The following is a 25,617-nucleotide window of genomic DNA, read 5'->3' on the forward strand; positions in this document are numbered from 1 at the left end:
TAAAACTGAACATACAAGATTTTTTGTTAATTACATAAAAGGGAAGTGCACCATCCAAGTCATAGGGAAAAATACAATTGCCAAAATACCATATAAAATTGCAAAGTACCTCGGTACAGCTACCAGATGCAGAAGGTTACACTGGGCATAGTTTTCGGCGCACCTCCGCGTCTTTGTTGGTTGATGCTGGAGGAGATTATTGAGTTTAAAGAGACACGGAGGATGGCGCTCTACCAACGTAGCCGAGGGCTATTTAGGAGAATCAATCGTAAAAAAAAGTAAAGTTTCTAACCAAATTATATGCGGAATGCTCTCCCCAAAAGTTTCTGGACATCAAATGAACTCTACAAACATTGACAAGTACAGGTTTCAACGTTAATCAATCTTCCTCACCTTTTTCTGGTAACATTACTTTCAACAATGTTAGTAATTGCACCTTTAACTTCGGTTCTTCTACTAGCACTGAGAATAACAAGTACATATAAATAAAGTTAGTTGTAATTGAAGGGTATTTTGTTTAGTTATAAGCTTAGGTACGTTATATGGAGTTGAGGGAGGAAAAACATTTTTCCTCCCTTAGGGAGGAAAAGTGCAGCTTTCGACCCTAAAAACGGGGCGAGAAATGATATTTTCTAAAGGAGGTGCTTAATACTATGCCTTCGTTAAAATGAAGAAAAAACCGTTTACGTCTATTAACGTTTAGTTGATTTTCTTCCTTTTTGTCTTTGCGTGCTTTACGCATTTATATTTGTTGAATTTTTGACGATCTAAAGGCAACCCTGCATGTACGCACTTACGCTTCGAGCGTTGCATGACATCAATGCTGGCGATGCACGAGTACCATTTTTACCCTAATTAAGAAAAATGCAGCAGTAATAGTTTTTTTTAGATCATTATGAAAAAAAGTAAAAGAAAGAAGAAAAAATGATATTGGGTAAATGAGTGGTACAGAAAACGAGGTGTGAGTCATATTAAAGAAATTAATTAATCACTATGAAGATTACCAAAATTACTTCCGGATGGATATGTATAGATTTAATACACTGTTGGAATTAATTCTAATTAATTCAGTCGATAGGTTTCCAGCGATGACGAAATTATTATGGTTTATTCCTACGCGTTAAGCACCGTTCAAAGTTTTACTCTCTCATTCCATCCAAATGAATATATTGTGTCTTATTTCGAACCTTGTATTCGTGATAGTAACGGCACGTTGCAACTATCTTTGTGCCGGGCCAAGTTTTCCGATAGATTGGAAAACATCAACACGAGCCACGTGGCAAAAAAGTGCTGCTCGTCTCCTCCCTTCACTTTTGAGCTTTGCATGAATTCGTGTTGAGTGATGTTCGTACAGGCAAAAGCTTGATCCGAAATGTGTACGTGAAGGGATGCCTTAAGAACACGGTATAATAAAAAAATAAAAACTTAAGAAGTAATCGCTATATGAGATTTCTACAACATATAGAATAACAGATAAAAGGAGCTCCCGGAAAGAACCACTGCCATATAGGGATCGAAGAACAGTTCCAAACTAAAACTAAGGGTAAGGGTCTTATTCGAGCATAATTCCATCTATAATTAGCAAAAATTTCACTAAAACAATTTCCGAAGTAATTCTGATCGATACGTTAATCGTTAATGGTTTCTAAAGTCTTAGTGCAAATTTCTACATTAAAAATTGCGCTGAAAATGCTTTGTATTATACAGTTAATTATAAAAAAAGTTTAGAGAAGAAAATATTTTTGTTAATTAACACATGTGACGAAGTTGCAACGTTGATTGATATTTATCAATAACGGTTGCAACATATTGTAAACTGTGAGAATTTAGACCCATAGGGCACAAATCGAAGAACAAATAATTACTTATGCAAATTATTATTTTGTTGTGCTTTGTCTTCCTATACTACTGGATATGTTTTTTATAATTCAAACTTTTCAGTAGAAAGTTACGATTACGGCTATAAAGCGGACCAACTGCACTTAATTTTTTTTCGAGTAGGTAACTGAGTAATAAATTTATGATAAAAACGAATTTAGGTCTGAATATATTAAAATACTGTTGAAAAGAAATTTAATTGCTTATAATAAATGAACTTATACATTCAATTCGATGCAGTGGCCTACTAAAATTTGGAAAGTGCATTTTGTGCGAATGTTAACTCGAATGTACAGAAATACTTTGAAATTTTCGGCCGCGGCGGAAATACAAAGTTGAATCTTTTACAAATTAAAATCTGACGACGGACTGATAAATGTACGAATTGAAAAATGCACTGGTTTTGGCGTTTGTGTTGATTTGATGAATGAAAATATGCCACGATGGCCATAATAACCGAGTAACACTATCTTTATAGAAAGTAATGGCTATTTCTTTTGCTCTTTTGAGCCCAAAAGCCCGATTTCATCACCTGTTAGTATAAATACTAACATTATGCACCTGTCCTCCAGAAATAGAGACATAATGACTAGACATATTTTTGTTCTCTTCTGGACACATGACGTACTTCTTCACAATTTATTTCCGTTTGCGTATGTCATCAGTAATAGTGATAGATAGTATACATGTCGGCTAGAGTCGTCAGATATAGTTTATTTGTATATTAACTTTATTTATATTTATATTTATGTGTAGTTGAACGATGCTAATGCAGTTCCTATAGATTTGGTTATCTATTTATAAAATGAAAGTTTACGTTTGTTTCTACTAATTGTCTTGACAACAATTAGACATTTCCAAATTGCAGCCCAGTTTCCTTTTTATTGGTCACACCAGTAAATAATAACCTAATTTATCTGCAAGAAATTACAGCAATTCGTAACGTGGGAACTGTTTAGTTTAGAAAAGTGTCCGTCATTCCAACAGACACACAATAGTAAGATACCAAATAGTATACAATTTAATTTACGGAACTCCCGCGTAGCTTTAATTCAAATAGTGTTAACACTTCATGTTTATGGCATGTTCTCAGCTTTTACTATATGAATAAAGAAGGTTGCACAGTTACTTTGGACAATGCATAAAATGGTTTGGGAAGTATTCTATTGAATGCGGTTGTGTATATTGACACAATCTTATAGTAAATAATGCGGTTGTTGGTACATCACCGTTACCTACACGATATTATATTAAAAATAATAGGTGAGAACTTCTGAAAGAGCGACCACTTGACGGCGTACATCTAGTATTCATTGTATTTGCGGAAATGTATTACTGTTATTAGCGCTAATTGGTAAAAAGTAAAAGTAGGTAAGATGTAGTCACGAATTAAAGAAAACATTTATTTCTTAAGGTTTGGACATCTAATTATTTATTTACATAAAAGGAAGCTATTCCTTGCAAAGGGATATGGATAAGTTTTTCATTTAATTAGCATAATAATAGTAGGTAATAATTTATTTCGTATTATTTTATTATTCCTTATGGTAGGTGATTACAAGTCGTTACCTATTTGACTCAGACAGACAAAATACATTTAAGCTTCTCAGGAGGCACCAAAACAGTATCCCTGTAGTCGAGTGTCGGGACGAAACGGTGCTACTGCTACACATTGTAAATGCCGTCACATTTCTGAACAGTAGAGCTCAGGGTGTAGCATTAATACCCCTTGAGAAAAGTCCTTGTATAGGAGACATATACCTTAAAAGTTTATTCAAGAACTAAGGGATTTTTTCGTACTGAATTTAGGGGAAATTTTCTGATTTAGGTGATTTACGTACATGCTTAGCAATTTGTTCCCGATCGATCCGAGTGGGGTTGGACACGACCGAAGCCAAATGAAAGGTGGACGCCCAAATAAATCGAAAAACACCCAGCACAAGAAGCGTGCGGTTTTCGCCCTTCTGCAACTGCGATGGGCTCTGCGTTTACACTCAAAACCTTAACTAATGACCTCATCCCCTCCTCTCAAAAACTACAAAATCGGTTGGACATCTGAAAGAGCTCAGAATTCAGATTATACCTATGAGTGTCATAAAAATGTTATGTGATGTAATTACTTACCTTTGTAGCTAATTATACAAAGACATTGAAAAAATCAATAAATATAGAAATCTGCTAGTTAGCGCCTGAATTGATAGGCACTCCCACTCATATGGGCTTTCCACAAAAATTAGGGTGTATTAGATGAAATGTCCGATTTACCATTTAACCATTTAAGTAAGGAGATTTTTTGCAACCCCGCCGGTGTGACTATTATCATCGATAAGTCGCCAGTTATAATTCCCCTTCAAAAATACGCATGGTGCAATAGACAATTATCTTATTTGCGGAGCAATTTTTGTGTAGACCCCTCTAATAAAAACAAACAAAATGGACGTGACAAAATATTTTTATCGTCTCACTCATCTACAGGTACTATGGCAGGTCCTAACTACAGCGTCACATTCTGAAGCTCATTCTGAGCGAGATGCTTTTTTTTCTTTTTGACTTTGCTTTCCTTTCTTTTGAATGTTTGTTTGTCACTTATAATTGTATTTTACCGAGTAAATTTGGGTTGTTTAGGTAATGAAAATCTGTTGCATAGCAATTAGGCGGAAAAAACTATCATCTAATAAAAATGCGACCCCGAAGGATGCACATACACAAATCTGAACTTCTACTTTTAATGTATCGCCCCATCCGTTGGATTTATTCATATTAGACCACACATATTTATATATGATTATTGCTACTTGCAAAGATTATATCTCTAATTCAGTTAATTAATGTTAATTGAAAATAATTTACCATGTATTGCAATAGTGGGTTCGCACTGAATATAGCTAACAAAATGCTTCTGAAACTTGTAATTCGGTTCACCCCTCCTTCCATCCATCAGTTTTGATATGCATCCCAGATACGAGGAATTAGAATAATGTATGACATTATGAGGTCTCAAGAGAGTTTGTCGTGAATGATTTTGCGGAGTGAAAGCTTTAGTTTTGCTGCTTTGCTCAGTGAACCACTTACTAGATCTAAATCATGAGAGGCAATTTATCCAAAAGCCAACATAGTGCTGTTTTGTGGGCGGTTTTTTGGTATTCTTGATCTTCAAGACAAACTTTGAATTAATCCACTTACCATTTTCAACGCGGCCCCGTTTTCGCCTTTTCTATAGCTTGAATCTATTCAGTCATCCTGAAAAGCGCCTGGATTTCTGAATGTTACCAATTCTATTCTTGATTATTGTAGCGAATATTTTAGAAATACTGATAGACATCGAGGCGCTATAAAACATCGGCGATAAGAAACTAAGGTGGATGTGAGGCATTTGGGGAATATGACGTGTTTGTTCTAGAGCGTTCGGAAGGGTTGGGAGTAGAGAAAGATATCACATAATTAAATTTACGTTTCACTATGTATGTGGTTTCATATACCTACAGTATGTCCCCAGACTGTTTGCGCAAAAGGAAGAAAACATTTGTTTATGTGCTTTCTAAATAACGCGTAATACAAAAATTCTGCATTATCTCAAAGATTAACTGACACAATTTTAAATACCCTTTTGGTTTCTAGTAAATAAAACTTTTATATATCTTGTAATAGAAATTTTGCCAATATTCAATAAACAGATATAAATTTCAACGAAACGAACGAACGAAAAAGTAAATGTGGATCGTTTATTAAAGTTAATACAAAGAAATGTGGCTATTCACGTTGTTATTCAAATAAGCCTCCCCGTTTTGAGGGCACAATTATGGAATTAAACGTCTTGTCATACTGTGAATGCTGCTGTGATGGATTTAATATTTAGTGGACTTTGCCAAAATTTCGATTACAAAGAAAAACTTTCTTTACTGTCAACTGGAATTTGAAAATTGCGTCACCCTTTGAGATAATGCAGGCATTTTATTGTAAATCTCCTTGTATGAGAAACACAAAAACAAAATCTTTCTTTTTCTTGCACGAATAATCCGGGACATATTGTACGCAGTATATAAACTCATTTACCTTTACCATGCCAATAACGTAAATATAAAAAAAAGCGGCACAGTAACATATTTTAAATTCACTTGTTTTATTGATCGTCACATTCACAGTGGGTATGTTCGCATAAACTGTTTTTAAGTAAATACAATCTGGACAAATTTGGACTAAATCCAAGAGCCAGAAATCAATACCTAACAGGATTGTGTCGTATCCTCTTTTAAGGGCGCGCCTGGGAATGCTAAAGTTTAAAGTTTAATTGAATTGAATAAGCATAGAAGATGTTTTTGAAATAAAATCTTTACACGAGCGTTAAAGGATTAAATAGCGAGAAATATTTGCTGTCAACTGACTCTCGAGCTATGTTGCCAGTAGGGAGGCGGTGTATCAGCATAAATAGCTCTAACTAGTATAGTCAGGGAGATTAGGAAAAAAGTTCGCATGTTTTAGTACAGCTATATAAACTGACACATATGCTCATTTGCTCCTGGAACGAGGGGGGGGGGGAGGGCTTGCTTACGCAAATGTTGACTGGATGAATAGATGATATGATCTTTGGCTAATCACTTACCTTTGTGGCTACTTATGCCAGTTTGGAGCAAAAACAAGTAAACATATAGAAATAGGCTAGTTAGCTCCAGAATGGGTAAGCAACTCCTACTCATAAGGACTTACCCGTGTCCTAGTAGTCGATCCCAAATATTCTAAATATGTTTTCACAACCATAGAGCTTAGTAGAACCGGAAAAAATGGTCCAGTCAATAGTAAACAACATTTGTGTAGGCCAATTGTATGTGCCAATTTTCTTAGCTTTACTTAAAAGTGCGAACATATTTAGGACCTCTGGTAGTTTTGCCATAATGCTCAATATTGACCACTGCTGCCTAGAATTGCTATACTAATCGGTCATAAACGGTCATAAACGGTGTTCATAAATCTTGCCAATTATGCCGTTGTCTCCACTACTGGAATAAAAATGAGGCTCCTCAACAACCTTTACGGTTTATTTATTTATTTATTATACCTTTCTTGCTCTGGGCCCTCAACAGGCTTGCGCCCAATTACAGAGTGACCCGCATAATGATTTTTAGAGGTGCCTCTGCAGAAGGTGATAAGTTGTTCTATACTACTCCGGTATTTACCTTACGAATTAGGTAAACTGCAGGAAAACCTAATTCGGAGTAGCCGGCAGAATGCTCGAAACTGGTCTAAGGTAATTCCCATCTCTGCCACAGATGAAAAATTCTTACCTCAGCCCAGGTTCGAACACCCGACCTCCAGGCAATGTAGGCAAACGCTCTACCACTGAGCTGCACAGTCGGTCAACGTAACGAAATTACAGAACAGATCCTCGGTCTTTTCGAAGTTTCATCATAGAACACATTAGCCCCAGCAATCAGTGCAGTGAACGATATGAAATGATGATGATCATCTGGCGACCATAAAAAGTAAATAGAAGGCAATTGACTTCATAATCATATTTTGTTCCATAACGGTGTTTGTTTTTATTAATTTACAGCCTAGCAAGTGGTTAATAATAGTGATTTAAACATGTAGGATACGATCGATTGTTTGCCTTTCTAAAGTATCTAACGTATAATCAGATATGATTGTTTTAATCTGTCATTATAATATGAGAAACGTTATACGGTTGCTAAATTACCGTTCACTAATTTATAAACAATTTTCGACATTTTTCTGTTTCCTTTAAAATTGCGTTATTGACTTGCATAAGATTCCGTTTAGTGTATAGTATGACTTTGCAAAAATTTAATTACACTATAACGGAAGTTCTTGTCTGAAAAATGAATGGTTTTGAAAATTGCTAATTTTCCTCAAAGAGTCTTGTTTTACAGTTAGCGAACAGATGTGGTTAACGATAAAATTGTCCGTGACATTAATACGTTCTTCGTGGAAGTATTCTAATTATTTGCCTAAGACTGCATTCTAATGATCACTCTACAGGTGTATGTAAACTCATATCGCGTTAATAAGATGCAAATGATTCAATTACTCGACTATACGACAGTTGATTGAAAGTGAAGTACATACAACCATTGAAACGGAATTAAAATATGATTTAGAGAGTGAATTAATTACATATCCTATAATAAAACGAAACGATTTGAGAAAGTCAATGGTGCATCATAATTAAATCATTTTGATATTCGAAAGTAATTTGGGAGTGTTTATTAATGAATAACGTTCCGCGAACCTCAATCAATCAAATCTGGGTAATTATTTTTTAAATTATGACAATAGAATTGATATAATCGGTAGGAGCGGAGGTTTAAAATTGAGAGTAGATTTAAAAGTTGTTTTTCGTGATACTATTCAGATTTGTTTGTATGGGTAATTTGATGGACTAATCAGTACGGATAAAGTTTGTGATTTACATATCGTAGTTCAAGTGGTCTTGGATCAAATAGCATGTTGGCAGTTAACTAATAATTACACTTAAAAGGCTCAATATGATTAAAAGATTAAGATTAAAGATTAAAATTGCTTGTTACTTTTTCTCCTACTAAATTCTTATACACTTGCACTTGTCGAAGTGATCGCCTACATATTCTTCAAGTGGATAAATATATTATTACTGTGGAGACAGCTTCATTAATCGTGATCAGAAACTTCTTAATACTTATTTTTCCAATTTTCCAATCCATTACATTTCGTTTCATCCTCAGTTTCATCTCCAACAAAAAAAAGTTTCATCTCGCAATAATGGATAACATTTCTGTCTTATACTCCACGTCAACACGTAGAACGCGTAGATTGCGTGATTTCTTACGCAAAGTCTTATAAGAATCTCATTCTGGCCCATTTGAATCCCCTAGATGATGAAATTGTTTTGAAGCACTTCTTTAAGAAGAATTTAAATATGGTATAGAATACCAAAACGACTCAGAACTTGTCTTTTATACCCGTTCATTGTATTTTAAGATATAAGAATTAGGTATTCGACTTCATGTTCGAGCATGGATCTTTGTAAGGGTAGGTATAGTGAGCATGAAACACCAAACGATTGGAAGACATTATGGTAATGACTAATTATTATAAACGGTCTAAAGGCCGTTTACACCGACAAATTTAGGCGAGGCCATTGTCGCAATAATCATTGCCATGGATTTTAAGCTATTCGCTTAAGCTTTAAACTTCGCTTAAATTTGTGGGTGCAAACGGCCATTTATCATCTCTTTTCCGATTACTATTTACTTCATCATTCATTCATAATTTGAAGAACGTTGCACTGTTGCACTGTAACAATCGAACCGATAAGTATATCTGATTCTTAAATTGCTTCTTAAGGCCGATTCAGAGTTCCGTAACGGTAAGCGATAAGAGGTAATGATCAGAAATAAGAAAAATAAACATTTAAATTATAATGGTGACATTCAGAGTTTTTCCGTAAGATGCAAGACGTAAGTAGTAAGAGGTAAGAAATGGATTATTTCATTTCATACCTTATCTCTTACAGAATCATGTTTTGTTTATTACGATGAGAAGGTATTCGACCGTTAAACATTTGTGTTGAAGGTGTATTAACACTAGAAGCGCTATGATTATGATGTCACTATCCATATTCGTTTACCTACGTCTATGAAAAGCAAAATAACCTTTGGTACTACAATCTCAAACGTCAGTTTGACAACATACGACGCAAAAAAGCAAATCAAATCGCGCATATGCAAGGTACCAATTGTTTTACGGTCTTCCCTTACCTCTTACGGACCTACGTTACCGCTTATTTCGTATTTCGTACCTCATACCGTTACGGAACTCTGAATCGGCCTTTACACTTTTTCTATTTCCAATAATGAAAGAAATATATGCTTGGACACGCAAAATCAATCACACTGTATATTATATTTGTTTGTACTCCATATTTCAAATGGTTATTGCTCGAAATGCATTGGATCAATAAAAATAATTAATAGAATTTTTTTGTAGAAAATGTTATAAGAAATATTTTTAGTAAGTATAAAATATATGCGACCAACGGTTTCTGAGAAAAACGAGAAAAACCATCGCAGTGCGTCTCGGGGGTGGTTTTTGGGAGTGAAGCTCACACTTTAAACTCAAGAACTCTTTTGATTTTGAAAAGTCTCCTTTTGATGCGTCTAATCTCAACATACCTATACTTTTTTTTCTATTCGACTATTCTAGGTCTAATATAAATGTACACCAAATGAAATTTACAGACTAATGAATAATGATAGATTCTGTCAATGGCTAGGACCTCGGCTAGCACGGTGTTTCTTTTTTTTTCTCTAATTAGATTATCTTATTATTATAAGATATCTTATAATTAAAGAAAAAATCAGCTTTATGCATCTAACCGTAACTTAGTTATATCCGTAGAAAGGTCGTGAAAAACCGACCAAAAATTGTTTGTTACGGAGTTATCAAATGTCGCGATTTTTTTAAATATTTTTTAATAACTATTATCAACGTTTTCATTTGGTGTATAACTTATTTTCTCCAAGAAAACCATTTTAAAATTTTGATCGTTCTCGTTCAGTGGATTTCGAGCTAGCTTCCCTACTATTAGAGACCCATTTCTTAATAAGCACATAGTATCCTATCCCACCTAAATTTCATCAAACTTACTATCTAATTCTTTGTCACAGCCCAATACTATAGCATCATAATCAGCCAAAGACACACAATTTTCTGATTTGGACGTATCTTTCATTCTTTGTGCCAATATAAATTTTGGGTTAGGGTGGTACACTGGCACTTGACGTAACAGGTTTTGTTCGACTGTTTATCAAGCCGATTAAAGTTGGAATGCGCGTGTGCAACATTTTTTTTGTATCTGCATAGATGCTTGAAGTTTAAGGAATATTTACTGACACAGAAAACCGCACATTCATATGTTCTGTGTAACAAGAACTATAAAAAGTACCCTTTTTTAGAGGTTCAGGCAATTTTTGGGTTTAACTTTTTGGCCCGTTAGTCTACGTAACTGAAAAACAATAGCGATTTTTTTTATATCCTTAAAAACACGTGTAGGTACCAATTTTGTGTTTCTCAGTGTACAGAGTGTCCTAATTAAATTTTACATTCAAATACCGTAAATGTAAATTCACATTTCATTATTAATCAATTTTTAACAGTCATTAAATAGATTGACCTTTAATAGTTAATTATTATTTATTGCAATCATATTTATAACATGTAGATTTGTCACTCACGAGCGTGAATGTCAGTATTATCACTTCGGGAATGATGATGGAACTGCTATTAAACACAATTGAATTTGCTTATATTGGAAACGGAAAGTTTCTAAAAAAATCACGGAACATTATCGAATAAACACATCATATTTCTCCAGAAAGAACGCTTCCGTTCCTTATCGCCGGTGGCTAACCTTTTATCGGCTTGATGTCGCCTTGATAGCGCTTAGTAGCGCCACGATGTCTCTGTAGATTTCAAAAATATTCGCTTTCAATATCATCTACGATTTAAAAAAGGAGAATTACCCGGAAACTGTAAATTTAAGTCGAGACACATCTATAGATGGAAAATAATTTAATAATCATTTTTATATATCCTTTCAAGATAACGGAATAAAATGTGGTAGGTACCTACTGACCCTTTGAAGATGTCACCAATAGCGACGCTTTATGAAAATGATAGTAACTTTATTTTCGAGTCTACACCACTTCCTAAGGAAAATGGAGACATATTTAAGTGGGTGTGGGTATGGCAAAAGAATATCATTGGAGTTGTTATACCTGCCCGACAAAATATCCCCGCTCGCACGTCACTTCATCTGTCCATATTTTCAGTATTATTGCCTATTGATCTGAAAACTTAGGAACGTGATTTTCGAGGTGATTTTTATAACAATGGTCACACTATACAGGGTTCCAATTCGTGACTTACATGGGAATGATTTTTGAAAAATCATTAAAAATAACTGAGATATCAGCAAAAAACTGAAAATGTCAAATTTCGTTTTCATTTTCCCTAGCTTAAGCAGAGCAAAGGCATTAGCCACGTTTGCTACAAGCTCCGTAATTATGGAGAAGAAGGAAGATCTCTCATTGCCATAACCCTTCCGGTATAGTGAGGCCGTTTTAATCACGCAGATAGCAAATAGTTCAACTTAACTGAGGGGCACCTTTGTCTTGCGAAAATCGTGACTATTGCTCCGATGGCAAATGATTTCGTTGGCTGGTTGCTAGTGCAAGTGCCGTCAAATGTACCTGGCTGGTACCTGGTACCTGGTAGTATAGAGAAATTCTATTGGTCCCGTCTCACCTTGCCTTTACAGTACAGATTCTTATGCTTAACAACGATGCCAACTGTCTACAACAGTGGCCCCAAAAGTTGACTGGGTTCCGAACCGTCTAAAAAAATTTCAATCTTCGTTGTTTTACAGAAAAGAGAGTATAAATTTAATATTGATAATGCTCAGATTCCCTAGTGGCTAGTTGTGGAACTACTGTCTTATTTGTTCTATTTGAAATTTCAAATTTAGTTCGTATTTTTTTTATTTAGGCCTTATACAGTGGTGAATCGCCCATTAGGGCCCATTCAATACTCGTTCGCGACCCACAGTTTGGGAAATACTGGTCTACAATATAATTTGAAGAAAGTTCGACCGGGAAAAAACATTTTCTTATAGAATTTGGCCCGTGGAATCCATAATTTCAAACAGTTTGAAGATTGGGCTACTAGATCAAAAGTTACAGCCCTTTGAATTTTTTTTCGAAATTTGTTTTTTGTCCATAACTTTTGATTGAGAAGTCTGATCGAAAAAGTACGAATTGTTTTGGATTCTACGCACCAAAATTAATAAGAAACAGTGTTTTCCCGAGAAATTTTGGTGCAGTCGATTTTTGGTAAAAAAGGAAGGTTATACACTGCCTTTTTTTGAGCCCCGAAAAAAAATTGTCTCAGATCGATCCGGAAAAAAAAATTTCTTATAGAATGTGGCCTGTAGAATCCATAATTTCAAACAGTTCCAAGATTGGGCTACTAGTTCAAAAGTTACAGCCCTTTGAATTTTCTTTCGAAATTGGTTCTAGTCTATAACTTTTGATTGAGAAGTCTGATCGAAAAAGTACGAATTGTTTTGGATTCTACGCACCAAAATTAATAAGAAAAAGTGTTTTCCCGAGAAATTTTTGTGCAGTTGATTTTTGGTAAAAAAGGAAGGTTATACACTGCCTTTTTTTGAGCCCCGAAAAAAAAATTGTCTCAGATCGACCCGGAAAAAAATTTTCTTATAGAATGTGGCCCGTAGAATCCATAATTTCAAACAGTTCCAAGATTGGGCTACTATTTCAAAAGTTACAGCCCTTTGAATTTTCTTTCGAAATTGGTTTCTAGTCTATAACTTTTGATTAAGAAGTCTGATCGAAAAAGTACGAATTGATTTGGATTCTACGCACCCAAATTAATAAGAAAAAGTGTTTTCCCGAGAATTTTTGGTGTAGTCGATTTTTGGTAAAAAAGGAAGGTTATACACTGCCTTTTTTTGAGCCCCGAAAAAAAAATTGCCTCAGATCGACCCGGAAAAAAATTTTTCTTATAGAATGTGGCCTGTAGAATCCATAATTTCAAACAGTTCCAAGATTGGGCTACTAGTTCAAAAGTTACAGCCTTTTGAATTTTCTTTCGAAATTGGTTTCTAGTCTATAACTTTTGATTGAGAAGTCTGATCGAAAAAGTACGAATTGTTTTGGATTCTATGCACTAAAATCAATAAGAAAAAGTGTTTTCCCGAGAAATTTTGGTGCAGTCGATTTTTGGTAAAAAAGGAAGGTTATACACTGCCTTTTTTTTGTGCCCCGAGAAAAAAATTATCTCAGATCGATTCGGAAAAAAAATTTTCTTATAGAATGTGGCCTGTAGAATCCATAATTTCAAACAGTTCCAAGATTGGGCTACTAGTTCAAAAGTTACAGCCCTTTGAATTTTTTTTCGAAATTGGTTTCTAAGTCTATAACTTTTGATTGAGAAGTCTGATCGAAAAAGTACGAATTGTTTTGGATTCTACGCACCAAAATTAATAAGAAAAAGTGTTTTCCCGAGAAAATTTGGTGCAGTCGATTTTTGGTAAAAAAGGAAGGTTAAATATTCAAATACAGCGTGTTTCAAAATGAATAGAGGGGTTTCAACATGTTATAATATTTGATAGATGAAACTTACAGCCACAAGTGATATATCAAATGAAAGAGAAACTCAAACAGTTTTTGTTTGTTGGCATCAGTGCGTATGTTTCCGCCGCAATCCGCTAGAAAGCGCTAATAAATTGGCCGTAAGGGGCCTAATGACAGGGCTTGTTTCGCATGGCCTCCACGGTCACCCGACCTAACCCCGTGTGATTTTTATCTTTGGGGGTTTATTAAGGACCGTGTGTATGTGCCTCCAGCCAGCCGACCTTCCCGATTTAAGAAACAGGATTGAAACAGCTGTTGCAGCAATTACTAATGAGACACTCATCAAAGTTTGGGAAGAACTAGCATACCGTTTTGACGTATGCCAAGTGACGAATGGTGCTCACATTGAACACTTGTAGGCTATTATGTAAAACTGTTTGAGTTTCTCTTTCATTTGATATAACAATTGTGGCTGGAAGTTTGATGTATTAAATATTATAACATGTTAAAACCCCTCTATTCATTTTGAAACACGCTGTACTTTGCTAAGTATTCGAATACAAAATATTTGTGAAAGTATTTGAGTTACAAATAAGTACAAATACTGCTTCCATAAAAGTATTTAATTACAAAGTATTTGAATACTTTAAAGGATTTGAATACTAAACGGTATTTACAAAATCGTATACTGCCCAGCTCTGTGTATTGGGAACTATATGTATACAATTGGAAAACCCAATGGCCAATTTTCGTCTTTTACAAAACTAGAACTGTCCATTTTTTTAGGTACTCAGAAAAAGAATAAGAAATTAAAGATGTGAGAAAAAAATATGTTTCTGGGGGAGGTGACATAATTTAACTGACCCCTTCTTTGCAGGGTCATATATACTTCGATTTGAATAAGATATAAATAGTTCGTATACGTACTACAGTATTTTTGTTATTATGAGGTAATAAAATGGTTTGATTTGGCACTAACCCCCCTTGCGTGACTATAAATAATAATATAATCAAACCTGACGCAAAGCGAAAACAGCTTGACCCTGAAGAAGATGTATTTACACCCGTTCATTTACGTATTGATCTAATGGATGAGGATTAAGGTCTTCCGCTTGCGTAACTTGCGTCACTCTTTTTCATGTATAGTGATAGGTGTCTAAGTTTGGCGTGTATTATTCTAAAAATCGCCAATGCATTAAACCGTGATGTTCTCGGGGGAAATTGTGTAGGGGTAGTTTTTAATAGGCGCATGTCGTCCCGGCGCCGACTCCAAATAACGATCAATGGCATGATTTCAAGACTGCAACGTCGCATTTGACTGTTTCAAAGCATAAAGTACGTATTTACTATGAATCATAGGTACCATATTTTATACTTAGTGGGGTAGAAAATGAAAAATTAACTCTGATCGGTGATATATTGTGATAAAGATGGATAACTACAGAAATTTGTTAATTGACGACTGCCCTCCTCATCTTCAAGTATGTATTATTTTATGGAAATTAAAAATGTACAACATTATTTATTGTGCTTCATTTAATTTTTTTGCAACAGCTTGCAATTGAGTGTTTTAGTGTAAAAATTCTGAAATCGTGCTTGAAATCTGACAACAATTCCACTTTTTTCACACATTTCCATATTCCATTTTGATTTTATAAATAATGCATTAAACGCTACCCACTGCTTTGACTTTGATTTAGAAAGTGTAATAGCGATAATTTCCGAATCAATGTTTAGAAAGGTAGTAATGTGAAATATGGGGAAAGAGGAGGATTTTGCTCAAGATTTTGTTATCGATTGAAACCAACCAAATGTGAAAATATCCAAAATAATATCAGTGTGGATTACTAATTTAAAATCGATGCACTTTGACGTAAAAGTGGTATTAAATTTCAATAACGAAACATATTAAATTACATTAATGATACTACTGAATGTACCTACGTGTGAAATCGTGTCTAAAGAAATGGTCCAAATTTAAAACATGGGAACTTAATTTGGCAGCTGAAAGTTTCTTTATGCTAAATAATAATGAAATTTGTTTATTGTAACAATAAATACAGGTATGGGAAATTCGTCTTTTAACACGATTGCGCCACATCTGTCACATTACAATACTATAATTTTCAATGTAAATTGTTACGCACCCATTGCGGTATGTGGTTTAAGCCAAATACACAGATGGTGTCCTTGTGTCGATATTCAGCACTTACCTTTTTTAGTCACCACCGAGTGTTTTCACTACAGTCCAAAATAAATGCTTACTCATACTACTCCTAGCAACAATAGATGCTTCTATAGTACATATAGAATAATAATAAGCTCGGAATTCCGCTCATAAATATAATTATCCTAAAATAATATTTTTTTGCTTCATCGGAATTTGGTAAAAACAGTTGTGAATATGTCGACTTCTTGCATGAGAAAATGGAACATCATATTTAAACAATTGCTTTTGGTACTTACTAAAAAATTGTTTTTAGGTACAAAGCATATTAGACAATTTCTTCTTAGAGATACCCTAAACTAGCAGTGACATATACATGTCTTTTAAACCCATAGATTGGAGTCAATAGCTCTTTTTGAAAGAGGAGAAACATTTGGGCCAAAATTATTTTTCGTTTACCATCTTTTCCTCGTAACAACACAATTAGTGTCGTGTCGTGCTTGAACGACGAAAATATTGCATGCAGCATAGTATGGCTATTTTTTAGTTTGAGCAATTAGCATCACCAGTTTGCCATTATACACACAAATTTCATCATTCAAATGAAACTGTTGCAACACTCTCCCATACAGTCTACTAACCCATGTATTAAGTTTCGATTTCCAATGATGTGACTGTAATAATACATGTTTTGTAATTAAATTGCTTCATCAAAGAAGTGCCTAAGTTAATACACGTATCTCAAAGTTTTCTACAGGTTGGTTTCTCCAATTTACGCCGATTTACTGCTTATAATTCATGATCATTTACTTCATTCCAGCAATTATCTTCGTGCATTCATTATAATTATTAACTTATTCATAATTTACCAACGAAGTTCCTGTTTAGCAACCAAATTATAGGGTATATAACTATATTATGTCGGTTTAAGGCAACACAAAATTTTCCACAATCATAATAAACAGTTCGAAATGTGTTAATTGTGTCACCTCGTATTCGTGGTTGGTTTTAAGTTAGTATTTCTGAAGTGACTACTTAATTTCATTATAGCCACCAAAATGAAATAAAAAGTTGGAGAGAGTTGTTTTTAGGCTTGAAACACCTAAACAAGTCCCGAGAGACTGCGGCACTCAAGTTCAAAACTTTTCCACCCATACTAAATGAACCCCCTGCCATATGATCGTCTAGACAAAGCGACCTAACCTAAATAACAAAATACTAGGACCACTTACTACGTTGCGTTTTAAAAAATCGGTACAAGACATATCTGTTGCATGCCGAAGTGTGGATCAAGTAAGGTACACAAATTAAACGAGTATTTGACGCCATAACATAAAAACCAAACATTAAACATTATAACAAATTTACATGGGTTGGAAATTAGATGGCTAGTCAAAATATCCCACACATCATACAGAGTTGTCATTTAGTTACTCTTGGTTCAACAAGACGAACACATATGGATAACATATTTGCGTCGGCTTAGAAAAAGGTTGACCCAAACCTACATTCAGTGACTGCATGTCAAAGGTCAATTAAAAGAGTGGATTAGCAATATCAGCAAGGTGGCCCTTTTCTCAGACACAAAAACAAGTATGTCAGACGGACTAAGTCCTTTTTAGCTGCAACACTCAAGGCGATATTATCGAAATCACATATTCGAAACAAGTCATCCTGCTAAATATGAATTTTCAGTATTATTATTATTTGAGTACGTTCTTTCCGATGTGGTACATTTTTTAAAAGTCGTAGAAAACCGCATACCTAAACCCGAAATTTGGAGGTAATTTTTTTCAATTCGGTTTTGGGGGACCAAAAGCGCAAAAATTTGCGTCTTTTACGAGGTTCTTGTTCAGTTTTTGCAGCCCCGCGTGAGATGTATCGTGTGCCATATCACTTCCAGTATAGTCGCGGCAATCCTCCTTTTGCCAGTCATCATGGCAAGTTGTTTTCCTGGGGATCAGTGTCGGCCTTCGCGGTCTCATCCACGCGTCCACTTGTTTAATCGTCCTTGGCAGCTTGCAGGTCGCCTCGTCCTTGTCGTTTGCGTATTATTACCGTGAGGTCGTCGGCAAATTTCGCCATTTCTACCCCATTCGAGGTTGGCATCCTCAGCACCCCATCGTACATCACGATCTACAGAAGCGGCCCGAGAACTGATCCCTGCGGCACTCCCGCACTAGATGTAAACGTGCAATCTTCACCTGAAGGTTTTGTTGCGTAAACGACACGGTTTATGAGGTAGTTCTTCACAACCCTCATCAGAGAATCCGGCACTTTAAGTTCAATAAGCGCATTCACACTGGTTCTTCTATTCGCTGAGTTAAAGGGATATTTAAAGTCCATGACTTCATTATCTTTCCGAAAACCTTACCTGCATAGTTCAAGAAGAAAATCGGCCGGTATCTTCCTTCACCCTTAGGAATCAGCGCTATCTGACTCTTTTTCCACCTCTCGTCCTCATCATTTCGTTAGAGATGTTGGTCCACATACCCTGGGCGATGGGATGCCACCGCTTTCACCACCCTCGCCGGATTTCTGTCTGATGCAGAGGCGCTGTCATTCCGTATAGTGCGTCTGCAGCTGTCCTCATTGACCTTCTCGTCGGTAATCGTGGTGGTTTCCTCCGTAATTGCCATCTCCTTTATCAGCCCTATATTTCCTAAACTACGATGAAGGTCTCGCTTTTCAAAATTCTGAATTCGGATCTGAATCATCTATGGCCAGCCAAACTGTATGACCAATCTAATAATATTTGAACCAATTCCATTATGCATTTCATTTTGCAAGACCCTACAACTGACGTCATGCGATAGTTCTGTCCACAATTTGATTTTATCCATGTCACTTTTACACAATAGTTAACAATTACACTTATAACAGAATAGAACATAGAACATTGGATTTATAAGTAAGTAATTGGGAAAATTGCAGAAAATCAGTTCTTTCAAAATAACGCCGCAGCGGTGGGTCTTATGAAAAAAAAAGTTAAAGAAGGTAAAATTCCTCACATTTTTTGTAAAACTTTTTTTGTGCTTCTACGTATGTTGCGAGTTGTAGCCGCGGAAATATTAACATTTTTGTAAAATCCCCAATTTTCGGCGATAAAAATTGGACTTATTTTTAATGTTTTTTCCACGCCACAATAAATCCCGTCTAGTTTCGATGCTGACAAAGAAAATGGAACAGGCTGCTGTTAAGGTTGAACAGGCGGAAGAAGATGCAGAAATCAGCAGGAGTCTGTATCATCATTAGAATCTTCAAACATCGTGGTGCAACACCAGAACACATCGCAGACGCTGGAGCACCTTTTCTCGTTGCTTTGTGTGAAAGAGGACATCTTGGAAGAAATCCGCTACCAACGTTTCAGCCAATCTTCCACAAAAAGTAAATTCAATATTGCTTCTTTGTCACCAACAAAACACGCTACGCGATATCATGCGTTCAGGACATACCATCAAGTCTAAAGATGGAATGGAATCGAAAAAGCGAAAACCCGAAGACTCTGGGGCTGGAAACTTGTTAACAATGGGCTAATTGCAGAAATATGGGTTAAAGTGCTCAGTTGTGTGGGGCTTCTGCAGTTCGACTGGACAGTGAGGAAGAAGATGACGAAGACTTAGCAGTGGAAAAACAATGTATTGTCAGAAGCACTCATAATGATGACGAGGAAAACGCTGATAATATAATTGCGTGACTCAAGCGTCATTGCACGACATTGTGGGTTAGGCGTATTGGGGATACCACAATAAAATAAATGCACCACGTTCTGTACCTCAAGGTGGTGTTGAAATCAGTACACTTTGTATTTACAAAATTGTTATAATTGTACAGGGTGCCCATTATGTATGGAAGATAGATATATCTCGGGAAATATCGACTGTATACAAAATTTGTCTATGTGAAAGTTGTTTAATATATTATTTCCCTTAATAAGGCAGCATTCAGTTGTTCTTATTTCAGAAAATAAATGAGCAACGAAAAACACTGAATTTTTTTAAATAGCAATTTACCCTTTCATTACGTTCATTTTTCTCTTTTCGATGACGTAACAGAAAATTTTTCAAAAAAAACAATTATAATTACATCGATAACATTAAACTAGATATCCTACATAAAAATTAAACAAATGAACGTGTATGCTCTGAATGCTGCCTTATTATGGGAAATAAAATCTTAAATAACTTTTATATAGAAAATTTTTTTTCACAGTCGTTATTTTTACTGATATATGTATACTATATTCCATACATAATGAGCACCCGGTATATAATACTCAAAAACATCCGAAAAAACACAAAAAAATTGGAGAAAATGTTCATATTTCCACCGCTGTAACTCTGAACACCCCATTTTGTAGGGCAAAAATCCCTACTGACTGGACTGGAAGCCGTTTGATAGGAATATTGACTGGGGAATAAAGCCTCGAACTATTCATAATTTGTTGAAACGCATTTACTGCGCAAGAATTACCGTTGTATGGTTACACCCAGTACCTAAGTGAATTTATAGACAAACATTGGATGACTTTAAAATAAGTCACTTGTATACGTGTACTGCACTGAATACTAAATACAGTTACCACAGAATGCTAGGTTGAAAGGGCATTTGTTAAGTTTGAGTAAACTACACATCAGTATTATCTGCACCAAGGCATTAAAATTGAAGCATACTGAAATAATGTACACTTAATATTACAAATTATGCAATGTCAATTGTGTCCTAAATGAAAAGCACACCCACACGAATTAAAACTGTTGCTTAGATCTTATGAGAGCAGAGCAGAGCGTGAGAAAATAGGTACTCAATACTAGAATTTGTATACCACCTCGAATGTTTTCTAAATTATGAATATAGAAAGTGCATCATCCTTAAAATACTTCACTTTCAAGGTAACAATTTTTAAAAATTGAAAAAGGCAATGGCCATGTCTTGGCACGTTGTACTGAATACCTGAGACTGATGAAAGGAATACATTTTTTTCTTCGACCAATGCGAACACAACAATTTGCTCTCTTCTCATAATAATAAATTCAACACTGAATTAATATCAGTTCTCACGTTGCAAGGCAATTTCCTTCTTCATCCTTGTCATGATTTATGCCGTCGATTGAACTTAACAATCAGGGAGCGTCCGCATTTCATTTCCTTCACTCGAGAGCACCTATACAATGAAATAAATGGTTTAAAAAAATAGTAGAATTTCATTAAATGTTAGTAGAACGTTGAATTTTCAACATTTCGCTACAACCTGGGCTGTAATAATGTCTGAAAGTATCGCAGTGAAAGTTACTTGATCTCGGCAATGACCCTTGATTAATTATTGAAGTACCCATCAATTTTTACGTGAGGATAATTTGTAACACGGACAATTTTTCTTAGTTCACCATGATTAGACCGTCGAGGTGATTTACGACCATCTCAAATTTTTATTGATACGTACGATGCTAACCATCGTTAATCACTCCAAAGTCATTGATGCAAAACAACTAATTACGCGAATGATGGACTATCATCTTGACATTTCGATAGAAGCAAGCTCGTTTATTCTTGAACCTGTATTTTTTTTAAATGAAGTTGATGACTATTCATATGTCATGAAGGTACTTCTGGTATGTTTTATGCATAGGTAGATATAATTTGACTTGGGTATACCGTATAGTAGAAGGTTAAGTGAACGGCTTTATTTATTTAAATCCATCAATCGTAATGTTATAACAGTAACGTCTTGATCGAATGAATCAATGGAATTAGAAATTAAATACCGTTTTACTGTAAATCTATATCATTACGTGCATGTTTCTTTCGATCATCACCGATAATTTTTTCTGGTTCGTCATATCGCTTAAATACTTAATCATAGTTTATTAGATCTTAACCGTTAAATTTGATCATTTCAATTGATAAATTCTTCCATTTCGAAATCTATAATTAAATTACAAATGACAAACTAGCGCCTGCACATTTCAGTTTTTTGCAGGAGATTACTCAAAAGTTTCAACTGACTGAGCACATTAATTTCAAGGGAAATTAAAATATCGTACAAAATACACCATTTCAGTGTCTATTTTTGTTTTTCTGGGAGTTTTAATTTCAAATACCTACCTTTTTACATAAGGCATCAACTTTTTTATACCATCAGGGTCACTTGAATTCAATTATAGCCTTAAAGCTTAGTTATAGAGTTCTTTGTACTTGTTTGTGTTTACGGTTTAGGTATGTGCTTAATTTGTTCTATGGATTTTTATAATTGTTAGTTATTTTTATTATTGTATATATGAATTTTAGAAATGAAAGGCTTTGTATTCGTGTGAACCCGTTTGCGAAAGGGCATTTTTCAAAATAGGCAATAGGGATATTTTATTTTCTTTTTTTCACAATTTTTTCTCGCATCTTGACAGATTCAAGGCATCAATTTAGCGTTCTAAGTAGGTATCTATATCTTATCGCCACTGCTTTTGTTATTCCACATAAACGGGGGTCGATTATGATATGTAATTAATCGATTGGTGTAATCGAAATTTGGCCAAGTCCATTAGTAGTGTTTATGTTCGACTGATCAATGTATTTCAGAAAATATAGGTTCTTGAGGCAGAGTCATGCGGTATCTAAAAAATAAAAAACCTTGAGTGAATAGGTTTTTTTTGTTTTCAGGTTACTTGTCAATCGAAATTGTGGTAGTTATGTTTACATTGCGACACTGTTCATATGGGTCCCTAATATGTATTCTCTTCCATTGATCGGAAGATTCTATGTAATCATACTTAGTGATGACTTTATAATACACCGATGACGTGCGTGTAAAATACTAAAAATTCGAGTATATACAGGGAAGTATTAATTAAATAGATAAAATTTCAAAGAACATTTTATTGGTTATTTTATTTTATCTATTTAACCTATTTGGAGAAAGAAACATCATGGAACAATTCATTAAAAAAATATATACAGGGCCATACATATGGCCTATACTAGGTATCTATACTTAAAAAACGCATCAAACGCAACACTGCTATAATAGGCAATACACGAATTTATTTCAAACGATAATCTGCGTCTGCTATGGAAATAGTAACTTGATTATTTAAATATTTAATGTCAAATTAGGGTTAGCTATTAGCCTTTATTTTGAATATTACCATCAAATTGTAATTTTGTAACACAAATATGGATAGCAAAGACGATAAGGTTGAAATACATGGTATCAGGGGGGTAACAGTTTAAGAACTGTAAAAACAGCTCCAGTTTGACGCGTGTAATGTTGGTTGCCTCCAGATATCTATTCAATGCCGTGATATTAGTATCATGGTTCGCATGTATTTGATCCGCTTTTTTAGTGTACATTGTATACATTTAAGAAAAATTCCCTGTATGTATTATATACTAAAGGGACTAAAGTGTGTTTTAATCCAGAGGGTGCAGTTTGTTGCTTGAAACGAAGCACCCAAGGGATTAGGACGCATTTTAGTAGTGTGGTATATAGCCTACTTTTTGTACTCTGGCAATCAGCTAAGGGCACCACACACTTCGGTTATTTTCATCCAAAAATGTCGCTCAACATGGACGAAAGATTGGTTTAGAAACCCAGTACATTAAGTCATGTGAATCTGGTCTCAGAAATAAGGTTGGAATCGGACGATACTGAATTAAATTTTAATTAAACCGCTGTCGAATTCGACAACACTGAAAATGCACGACGGATTGTGTCCACACCACACACAAAAAATGAAAATGTTGTTTCATTATAGGATCAATATACCTTCTAATGTTACGATTGATAGGATAGAATAAGCAATGTCAGTTTAATTTAAAGATTCATGTACAAAACAACCGTGCAGAATAGGTAACATATTATGCATCATGTTCTATAAACGATGAGACACGAGTTCTATGATTGGCAGGAGCGGAGCGACTGCTTAATAACGAGGGTCTAGGGAAGTTTATAAAACGCATTACGTGGGCACTATACTTTTTTATGACCAAATAAAACAAGCAACTTTATTTTCGTCTAACGATAAATCCGTTTCTAATCAATAATCGTATCTACGATGACGTTTCGCACACTATATGCTTGTGCTATTTTAAAGATGGGAGTAGACAAATTGCGTCCCAAATCCAAAAAGAACCAAAATGTAGAATTTAATGTAACTGTTAATAATTAAATTGTGTTTGACGCTTCAGTATTGTCACTTTTCGGCACTCATCGCATTTTAATCCCTCCGAGAGAAAAAGTGACACTTTAGTCTCTTAAATGGAAGGCAAAACACGGGCATAAGGTACAAAAGAATCATCTATCATTAGATCAGAGGAAATAGCCGATAGAACTAAAGATATGGTTTCGTTGGTTAGCGACGCACAATAAACCTTTGTTTCTATTGGTTATTTCTTAATGATCTAATGATAGTGAACTACTTATTAATTGTATAAAGTCGCCACTAATGTGGCACCCAGCAATAGCGATTATAATGATTATCATTAAGGGTGGTTATTAACCTTTATTTGATTAAGAAAGCAATCGCTGTATATAGTGTTACACCAATCACAAGCACTGCACTAGTGTGGCCCAGGTAGAGAATTCAAACTTCGTGTTTCCAAAATGAAGAAGATCGTTTTGCCAGTTCAGTAGTTCAGTTTTTCAAGATGAAGGGAATATGGATCAAATGGGGGTGGGAGTGGGGGTGGGGACTGCGTCTGTATGGAACATAGTCATGTGAGTCGTAGCCTATCGATAGATCTAGCCGTGACATTGATTTAGTGACGTCACAACTTGAGATGGGCCACTGCAACGCGATACTATGTGTTTAAATGCAATTTGATTCGCGTGCGTACTCATTTAACGCGAAAACATTAAGTAATTACTTATTTTGAGCCGCAGGATTGTTATATGTTGTTTCCTAATTATAGACACGTGTTATTATGCAAAAATTTTATTAAATACGTACATCAACAACAAATACTCACTGAAAACCGAGCTGAAAACAAATAAAATTTAAACATTCTAATACACACATCTGCCTTTTTTAGCGTAACACAACGAAGTTGAAGTAAGGCTTATGTGCTCGTTGTTCCCTCGTCTGCCTATCTGTCTGTTCCATCGAGATCTCGGCCTCTGGACCACCTAGAGACTACAGATTTTCGGTCATTTGTAGTTGCAAAAGTCTATATTTTCCCGTAACTCATCATTTACATCCTTTTCATATATGATGACTGATTTTCAAAAATGGTGGGATACGTGTCTTCGGCAAGTTTAATCTGGTCTCGTGGAACTGTTAATACTGTATCGTCTTATCTAGTCATCTTGTCTACCCGAATAATGAAAATGTCGGAGAAATGCTTTATATAAACCCTGGGGTAACTAGTAATTTCAAAATTGTCCCGGTGAATACATCTTAACCACTTTTTTTTATGTCTTCATTTTTCGGAAAA

General features: G+C 35.0%; 1 protein-coding gene across 8 annotated transcripts in view; it reads left to right on the forward strand.

Annotated features, from left to right (window-relative positions):
• LOC116162620 overlaps positions 1 to 25,617 on the forward strand; it is a 77,843-nt gene that overhangs the window by 20,949 nt on the left and 31,277 nt on the right. The window contains exon 1 of one of the 8 annotated variants that reach the window (XM_031476267.1): positions 15,333 to 15,505. The exons of the other annotated variants lie outside the window; for them this stretch is intronic. Within the exon in view, the coding sequence (XP_031332127.1) occupies positions 15,455 to 15,505 (51 nt within the window). The 5' untranslated portion in view covers positions 15,333 to 15,454. Of the gene's footprint in view, positions 1 to 15,332; positions 15,506 to 25,617 lie in introns of those variants that run through there. 8 annotated transcript variants of the gene reach the window in all.

This window comes from Photinus pyralis, unplaced genomic scaffold (genome assembly GCF_008802855.1).
Source record: "Photinus pyralis isolate 1611_PpyrPB1 unplaced genomic scaffold, Ppyr1.3 Ppyr1.4_LG2, whole genome shotgun sequence".
NCBI lineage: Eukaryota > Metazoa > Arthropoda > Insecta > Coleoptera > Lampyridae > Photinus > Photinus pyralis.